The sequence below is a fragment of the Schistocerca cancellata genome, chromosome 8 (assembly GCF_023864275.1).
Source record: "Schistocerca cancellata isolate TAMUIC-IGC-003103 chromosome 8, iqSchCanc2.1, whole genome shotgun sequence".
NCBI classification, from domain to species: Eukaryota; Metazoa; Arthropoda; class Insecta; order Orthoptera; family Acrididae; genus Schistocerca; species Schistocerca cancellata.
Window position 1 is genome coordinate 533,431,769 of NC_064633.1, and position 10,132 is coordinate 533,441,900.

General features: G+C 36.0%; 1 protein-coding gene across 1 annotated transcript in view; it reads right to left on the bottom strand.

The window, feature by feature from the left end:
• Nucleotides 1-8,338, bottom strand: part of LOC126094547 (mitochondrial mRNA pseudouridine synthase RPUSD3-like) — a 104,997-nt gene extending 96,659 nt beyond the window's left edge. The window contains exon 1 of the mRNA XM_049908980.1: nt 8,057-8,338. Coding sequence (XP_049764937.1) covers nt 8,057-8,237 — 181 coding nt within the window. The 5' untranslated portion in view covers nt 8,238-8,338. The remainder of the gene's footprint in view (nt 1-8,056) is intronic.
• Between the last annotated feature and the right edge of the window lie 1,794 nt (nt 8,339-10,132).

The following is a 10,132-nucleotide window of genomic DNA, read 5'->3' on the forward strand; positions in this document are numbered from 1 at the left end:
CAGCTGACGTTACCAAAACACCAACGCCTACAGTAAAAACTACTCTCTCTCTCTCTCTCTCTCTCTCTCTCTCTCTCTCTCTCTCTCTCTCTCTCTCTCTCTCTCACACACACACACACACACACACACACACACACACACACACACACAACAGAGGGCATTATCAAACACAACAAGACGACATCTACAAATACAACAAAATCAAACTCCACACCTTAATGACGTCACACATCATAACACCCTTACGCCATGAGGCAAAGCAGATGGGTGGAATCAGACACTTCCGCTTCTTTGATAGACCAGCTATAAGGATTAAGTCAACAAGTTTCACGGACAAAAACAACATTGAAATTTTATCAATTGAGCTACAGTCGTGCACTGTTATATCAGTGATACAAACTATCTAATATTGTTTTTACCTTCCACAAGCCAAATAAGTTTCATAACAAAAACATCAAGGTTGTATTGGGAGATTTTATGTGTAAATCAGGGATACAATTTAATGAAAAAAAAAGGGGGAAGAACTAGAATACTGGACAGCAAGAGAGGGACTGAAGATTATTTTTTATCCTAAACTAAGACCATCTTTCAACAGCGGCAGATGACAGAAGAGATGATATAATCCCATCATCATCTTCATCACAACACTGCTTATCATGTTACAAAAAAAGCAGAAGCAGCTTTCCCTTGGATGCAGCATTGCCCTGTATTTTGTATAGTTTTTGGAGTTATCCAGGTAGAAAATATATCCTTGAAACAATGCTTTAACTGCAAGAAATTGACATGAGTGGCTTACAGAGAAGAACTGAATCTCAAAGCTGAAAATATAAAAGCAGTCCCAACAAACAACTAAGAATTTGTAAAGAAAATGTCAAGGAGGAACCAATTTATATCTAGTCTTGATTCAAGTTCAAAAGATCTCTTAAGCAACTATCATAACAAGTACAATGCAGATTCTTTTTCCCCAGATACAACTGAAACAGGAAAAGAACTACTCCAAAGCATAGCTGAATAAAGAAGGGAGAGATGAGCTAAACTATTATCTGGTCTGGGCATGAAACAGAACAGTCAAAGAGCATGGAAGGTGATACAACATCCTAGCAATGAGTCTCCGAGCCTGCCACTGAGTATGAACGTCACTCCGAAACAGACTGCTCAACAACTACTACTGAATGACAAGGCAAGACAGGAGGCAGATACACTGTATCTCAAGTGGAACATACGAGGAGAGAGTGAATTTCTAGAATCTCCATTCACACCTCACGAACTGGGAAGAGCAGTGCGAGAACTCAAAGAAAATAAAGCATATGGAGCAGTTTGGTGTGAAAACTAATGAATGGCTAGTGAGGATGATGAACAGATGTTCGCAAACATATCAGATTCCCAAACTGTGGAGGAAAGCACGACTAGTAGCATTTCTAGAGCCTGGCAAAGAGATGACAGAGCCAAAAAATTTCCAACCTGTTTCCTTAACCTGCCACACATGTAAGTTATTCAAAAGAATGATTCTGTCAAGAATAGCAACCAAAATTAACACAAAACTTATCCCTAAACAAATTGGATTTGGAACAGGGAAAGCATGTTGCAGTCAAATACTAAATCTAACTCCACACATTGAAGACAGTTTTGAAAGGAAACTGATAATTGCCACTTTCTTTGTTGATCTTCCTGCTGCATATGATACAGTAAACCGCCAATTGCTCCTCACAAAAACCTGTGAAATATCAAAGGACATTTGACTGACTTACATGTGAAGAGCCATGTTGCGGAATTGAAGATTCTATGTAAACTCCCCAAGAGAAGGAAAGTAGATGGAGAAACCAAAAGAATAGATTACCGTAAGGGACTATTGTTCCCCATTTTCTTACAATATGTATACAAATGACCAGCCACACCAGACAGATATAAAGAGATTCATATATGCAGATGACTCTGATATTACTGTCCAAGGAAGAACATTTGAAGAGATTAAAAGAAAACTGACACAGGCTTTACATACCCTGGAGGACTACTAAGAATAAAATCACCTGTGATTTAATCTGGAAAATATGGAAGTATGCGCTTTCGACCTGCATAACAGGTAAGTGCCAAGGAAATAGAATGGAAAAGGTTTAGATTACACCACCACACCAAACCAAAATACTTGGGAGTCACATCAGACCGTACAATGTCATCTAAAAAACACTGCAATGATCTAAAAGGAAAATGATGTGTATGACACATTATACATAAAGTGACTGGTTCAACATGGAGAGCACAACCCACAGTTCTTCAATCATCAGCAATGAGACTCTGTTTTGCAGGTGGAGAATATATGGCACCAGTATGGGAGGCATCCAGCCACTCCAAACAAGCAAGCATCACTTTAAATGAGACTATCAGGATTGTCACCAGATGCCCGAGGCCTACACCCCTCTACACAATTTACCCACCTGTGGCCGCTGTTGTTGTTTTCAGTCCAGAGACTGATTTGATGCAGCTCTCCATGCTACTCTATCATGTGCAAGCCTCTTCATCTCAGAGAACAACTGCAACCTACATCCTTCTGCATCTCGTTAGTGTATTCATCTCCTGGTCGCCGTCTACTATTTTTACCCTCCACGCTTCCCTCCAATACTAAATTCGTGATCCCTTGATGACTCAGAACATGTCGTACCAACCGATTCCTTCTTCTAGTCAAGTTGTGCCACAGATTCCTCTTCTCCCAAATTCTATTCACTAGCTCCCATCTAATCTTCAGCATTCTTCTGTAGCACATTTCAAAAGCTTCTATTTTCTTCTTGTATAAACTTTATCATCCATGTTTCACTTCCATAAATGGCTACACTCCATATAAATACTTCCAGAAAAGGCTTCCTGACACTTTAATCTATAGGGCAATTCCACAGTTACGGGTGTTACATGTGCACACCTTAAAATCAGGAAAAATAATGTAAGGAAAAATATTTATTGAATTTAATATTGAAAACTTTTAAGGCTTGCATTATATTTCATGTTAGAAATGTTTATACTGGAATTGTTTTATTGTTCTCCTGGTTATTAATCAAAAAAGTAGTGTTGCGGGTGTTACCAAAAGTAGACCTGGCCCCTTATATGAGTTAGGGAATTCTCTAATTTCTGCAAACTTGATGAAGCTTTTATTCTTGTAAAACAACTGTTAAGAGGTATTGTCTCAAATTTTATTTTGAAATATAAATGTTTATTTTTTTGGACATCATAACTCAGTATGTATATATTTTTTGCTGTTACGGGTGTTACATTAAATGTTACGGGTGTTACATAGATGCAACAGATTTGATTCTTGAAGGAATAAATTTACCTCTTACAATTGCATAAAAAGAAAAGAAGTATTGTAGTTTATTTGGAATAAAAGTATGTACTTAAGAAAACATATTTGAAGGATAAAGGTATTTATTACACAAAAAATTTTGTTACAATTTTATACTACAGCTAGGCCAAGATATCGTAACTTACTTAACATTTACCTCATTTTGTAGGCCTAATAAATTTATGACAAAAATGTTTTCTTATTATTGATTGGTTTAAAAACTTCATTTAATAATCTTTTTCAGCAACATCCAACTCAAAATTGAACTCTTAGTACAAACGGTTACCTTGTTGTTTGATTTCTGGTGTTATCTTAGATAGTACTTGACTGAATTTCACAAAACAAACAACAGTTTCATCTAGTTTAAAAAGTGTTTTACTTTTTCCTACTGACTTCAGAAACATTATTTTCACATCCTCCTCTTCATCAACCTCACTCTTGCAGATTCCCAAGTAACGGTATTGAGTTTTGGATAGGGTTGGCTTCTTTTTGTCACTTGGAATGTCAACCAAGACAAATAACCCAAATTTTAAATCAGACTTTTCAATTTTATTAGTTAGGCTTAACTCACAAGCACTTCCAATATTGTCTTGTGATTCAGATAGTGAAACAGTCTCCTGATCAGAATCATCAGAACTGCACACTTCATAGAGGTTTATGCATCTTTTGCATGTAATGTTTTAACTTTGGCCTCCTCAGTAATAAATACTTACACCCTTGTCATTAATGACTGCTGTTTTTGAAACCAGCAAATCAGTTGTGTTATAAGGCCGAAAGTGATGGCAGCCCTGGATTTGAGGAATTGCTTGTAAATTTTTCCACCTTTCATCCAAAATAGGAATGTTTTGCTCCACTGTTATTTTATCAACCCATAGTACTTTAATTTTAGAAAAACTCGTCAGTGTAGTCATAAAAGTCAATTGCATTGTTAATAATAACTTTCCTAGATCTAACAGCTGTCCACATGCTCCTCTTCAGTGCACCTCCAATGCCATCCATGGCTCCTTTACCATGTGAACTGGCAAAAAAAATCCACTCAACTGTCAATCCAAAGTCTCTCTCAAAATAACATAGATTGGACAAAGTATATTTATTTTTGAACTGCCCAGCACAGTTGTCAGAAAATGTAAAAACTCTTAACTTTAGGAAACGCTTTTTTAATCTCCGTTATAACAGTTTTAAGAAAAGTCCACACAAAATATTGTGTGTGTGAAAGGTCGTTACTGATGACTGCATAGGACCTGACTTCATGGTTTGCAAACCAAATGCAGAAAGTGCAAATAGTTATTTGTGAATGCGCCCAGTGTGCACTCTGTACCTCATCTTGTGTAATTAGAGCATAATTCTCTGCAAAGTCCATTTGAAGAACACATTCTTCGACATCAAGGCTGTTTTTCTTTCCTTGGAAGAAATCACTCTGCTTTATCTTAATGTAGCAATGTTTTTTAAACTGAAGCAATTTGTCAACCAGTGATGCTAAGGCATCATCACAGCTCCCTGAATGTTCACTAAGACAAGGACGATGTTTTGTATCATTTTCCCACTGCTGCCAGACAATCTTTTTAGTTAAGTCAAAGCCTTCTGGGATAAATTTTCTCAATTTAATTTGACATTCCTGGCATGACCCAAAAACACAGTCTTTGTTCTGTGAATTACAACTTAATTCGTTCAATAATTCCTTGTGATTGCTTGGAATAGACGGAACAGCTTTGCTCAAAGACTCAAGTATGCTTATGAAATTGTAGGCTCTTTTGAATGACTAGAATTTGCCTCAATAAGCAGTTTACTGGGAATATATAAAATTTAAAACTGTGGTTAGCAATATTGTTGTTCTTGGAAAAGTTAGAATGGAAAACATAAACTATATGTGATCTAAAGAATTTTGGGCTTAATTAAATTTTTAGGAGAATGTCAATTGAATCAGGTTAATGCCCCAATTAACTTTTATAATGTAGGTGTAGTGCTCAAACAAGTGTATGCAGAGGAATAAAAATTTTTGTTTTCATGCTTAAAACTGTTTTCATATGTAATAAACATAGTTAAAAAACTTTTTTCATTCTTAATAATACCCTTTGGTTATAATTTAAATGTAGGGCCTATGCCTACTAAAGATGAAGGTGGCATTAAACCTTCCAATTCAAGTTACGGGTGTTACACATGTGTTAAGTAACACCCGAAACAAAAATTAGTAACACCCGTAACAGCTCTAAGAGTGTTAAATAAGATTTCAAAATGCCATGTAATGGTATGATATTGTAAAACATGTGCATAACCTCACTTTTACAGAAAGGTATTGTACAGAACAAATTTACTAGATTACAAATTAAACTTTTGTATCTTTGTTACGGGTGTTACAAGCTGCACATATATTATAAAACTAACAAAATAAAGAAATGCAATTAGCTTAGCTCAACAAAACAAATTATTATGAGCTATAACGATGTTGACTTCAATATTCTTTGCAACAATAGAACAATCAGCCATAGATAACACAACTAATACTCATCTGGAAATAGCATAAAACATACCTCTCTGTGGCGCCACAGAGTAGTGCACTTTAAACACTTAGTGAAGGTAGAAATTTAATTTTTTCATAGTCATGATTACTTTGCAATGAACAAATGTACTTTTAACTTGGCATTTTGAAGATTATATTTGAAATATTGTCATTTTAATTTTTCTGTCACAAAGTCTCTTTAACATGGAATGACCCTATACTCGATTTTAACAAATTTCTCTTCTTCAGAAACACTTTCCTTGCCATGGCCAATCTACATATTATGTCCTCCCTATCCTCATCAGCAGTTATTTAGCTGCCCAAAAAGCTCATCTACTACTTTCGTCATTTCCTAATCTAATTTCCTCAGCATCAACTGAGTTAGTTCAACTACTTTCCATTATCCTTGTTTTCATTTTGTTGTTTTTCATCTTATATCTTCTTTTCAAGACACTGTCCATTCTGTTCAACTGCTCTTGTAAGCCCTTTGCTGTCCCTGACAGAACTACAATGTTATTGGCAAGCCTCAAAGCTTTTATTTCTTCCCCCTGGATTTTTGATTCCTACTCCAAATTTTTCTTTAGTTTCCTTTACAGCTTGCTCAATATACAAATTGAATAATATCAGGGATTGGCTATAGCCCTGTCTCACTTCCTTTTCAACCACTGTTTTTCTTTCATGTTCCTCAACTACCATCTGGTTTCTTGTGGCCATGGCACCGCCAAATATCAGACGCAAAGTAATCAGTGAAACAGAGAGGAAAAAGCAGCAAACTGACCCAGGGCACTTAAAGTATAACCACCAAACAGTCCCAATTTGTCTTAAATCAAGGAAGAGCTATAGCTAACAGACAGTACCGCAAGAAAGCCAACCTGAGAGCCACCACCTTTCTTTAAGTCTGGACTCTCAGCAGAATGCAAACCTGCACCACAAAGAGAAAATCAAACAAGGGCAGCAACTACAATATAGTACACGAAGAGCACTGAATGGATTAAGAAAAAGAGTCGCAAAATGCAATGTAAACATGGGTAAGTGGAGCTACTCTGAAGATAGAGCAGTGTGAATGTGAAGAAACACAGATGACTGAACATCTGCTCATGTGCCCAAAGATATAGTTTGACTGCACAGTGGAAGATATAATTTCATCCAATGACAGGGCTATTAAACCTGCTGTGCTTTCGAGGAAGAGTATTTAAATGTTCTTGTCTGGACACAGAAAGTAAAATATCATGAAATAGATTAAATTTTAAGTTAACATTTGGTTCATTGTAAATTTCATCCCATGTCATTTCTTGTAAATCATTCTTAAAAAACATTTGTCCCGGACACATTAATTATTCTGATTTCCAAGGAGTAGTATCCATACTGTTAAGACACGATGTTACTTATCCTAACGACTGGTGCATGATGATTAGAGAGAGTATTTGTTACAGGGTAGTTATTTTTTTGCTTTGAGCTTCATCTAAGAAAATATAAATCACCTGGGGCCTATCGTCTTTATCCACCCATACTGGAAAGTTAATTACTGAGATCAAATTGTAGGATCCAAATAAGGTTTCCAGATAATTGTCCCTATCAGAATATTTTAGAAAATCTACAATGAAGCTACCACTGATTATTAATGACTTGCTGCTGTCTAACAGATAGCACAGTAAGGTATCCAGATCACTCATTCGAAATTTCCCAGTGGGGATCTAAATTCGTTACAATTAAAAGTGAACTATTTCTTTTAGTATATCATTTTTACTTACACCTGGAGTTATACTGTTAACTGTACTTTACATGTTAACAGTGTCAACTGTATCAAAATAGGGTCTATACTGAACGGTTGATCATAAACATACCAAACATTCTAAATTCTTTGAACATGATCTGTTGGAAACAAGTAGAATAGCTAAACACACACTTCTCCTAACTCTAATCCCTTCATTCATTCATAGGTTCCTGTATTTCAGTCTGCTACAAGATACCACTGTAGCTACCAAAATGTTCAATTGACAAATGGGTTGGGTATCTGTTCGCTGTGGCGTGGGGCAAAAGTACGTACTGGTATTACGGTACCGGTAATGAAGGATTTTCAAGTCCCAGTTCGTACCGACAGTGTCCTTAAAGAAACTTCGTATTCGCAATGTGGCTACGAGAACAAAGAACTTCATGTTCAAGCTGCTGTTCAGACCATCACAACGAGCTGTACAATCGTGAAAACCGTTATTTAACATTTAATCTATTACCTCTATTATAACAGATATTTTTCAGCAAATAGTCCACAAAACTTCGCACGTTGTTCCAGGGGCACAACTGGCTGTAGACATGTTTCGCTGCTTTAAAATCTTCTAATGGTGCGCGTAGACGCCTCAATAATATCCCATGTGGGGTGCCGATGAACTTATAACCATCCCTAACAGCAATCATAGTGCTTCTCCTTTACAATGACAGTATCGGGTGATAGTAAACTGATAGACAGAAAACTATCGCAAACTGTTTCTTCTCTCATTAAAAAAAAACACAGCACTACTAACAGCACTACTAAATCTCCTCTGCGCGGCTTTCACTAGTGATCAGTAAATTCCACTAAGACGTAACACCAAACACATCATAACAACGCACACTCACATTTTCTTTCATAACATTCGCGGTAAACTTTGATTTTGCGGTAACATCGACACCTATCGATAACAGCAATGATTCTTCCGGGTGCGATGGAGTATCTACCAGGGCACAAAATAATGTAGTGACCACAGTCTTATATTAGACTGTGGTAGTGACTTAATCAGCAACATATTGTGCTCGTATTCTTTGTCTCTTTGCATCTATGTAACATGGAAAACAACATTCATGACTCTATTTTAACGTTCTCTGTAGCACAAAAGGGGTGCAGGTGCACAATGCACCAATTAAAATCATTGATCAGTTATCCAGTGATAGAACAAAGTAAAATTTGAAAATTAACTGGAAAAGTTTCCCCTTGACAACTCCTTCTATTCCTTAGTTGAATTTCTATTATTGTAATGTGTACAAAGTGGAGGGCAGGAATCACCAACTCTCATCTGTATTTACAAAAGTCTTACAAATGTTCAGCATGTAGCCATATTTGAAAACTAATTTCTGATCTGACTGTAAAAGATTCGTTTCATATCATTATGATTTATCGTGCAAAATAATCCATTAAACTAACTATTGGGCTATCTACCTGCTGCCAGTTGTTTTAAAAATATTCGAAAGGGCATTGTGCAATAGATTGTACAAACACATAACTCAAAAATGACTCTCCCAATTTGGCTTTCGCAGAGGGCTCACGACAGAGGGTGCAATATTCAGTGTTGCAAAAGATATTCTAGATGAACTGAACTGTAGAATATAACCTGTAGGGATATTCCTTGAGCTCGCTACAGCTTTTGACTGAGTAAAACATAACATATTATTATAAAAATTTCCACATTGGGCATCACAGAGACAGAAAAGAAAAGAACCTAAAATCATTCGAAAAGTTTTTAGAGCAATACATAGAGATAGTATGTGAATGAAGAGGCCAACCTAAGAACTGTACGAACATACAGACTCACAGACATAATCAGGAAACGCCAATTAACATACACAGAATGAAGAACACCGGACTCTTAAAGAGGATTTTTGATGTAAGTTAACAGCTCAATCAAAAAAACACACTGGTTTCATGAAATAGAAGAAGACCTAAGACATGGAGGAATCAATAAAGAAATGATAGAGAAAAGATGCAAATTCAGAAATGAAATTATGAACACGAAATTTGAAGTAAAAGAAAGGAAGAGACCAGGGAAAATATGGTCACAACAAAGGAAACACGAACACAGTCAAAGAATTAAGCGGTTTTGAGAAGAAAAAAGAAGAAGAAAACATTAAAAAAAGGGGGAAAAACTGAATAATCATGTAACATTCAAGTTCAATCACTGTCTTAAGAGAAAAAATGTATAATAATAATAGTAATAATAATAATAATAATAATAATAAACCTTCCACTCTATGGCAACAAAGAACAAATATTAGCTTGCCTAGAACCCTACTTACATACCAGGAAACAAAGAGTAGCCCTAACAGGTGTAGGGGAAACAGTAAAATCAGAGTGGAGAACTATTAAATAATGTGTTCCTCATGCTTCGATTCTTAGACTTCTTATCTTCTTAGTATATATTTATCACCTACTGGCACCAGTAAATAATAATGTAATGCAAATATAGTTATATTTATAGATGATACAAGGGCGTGGCAGCCTCAGTGCAGATTACTATTGAAGGAATAACAAAACATGTATAAAAATATTTTGCAGCAAA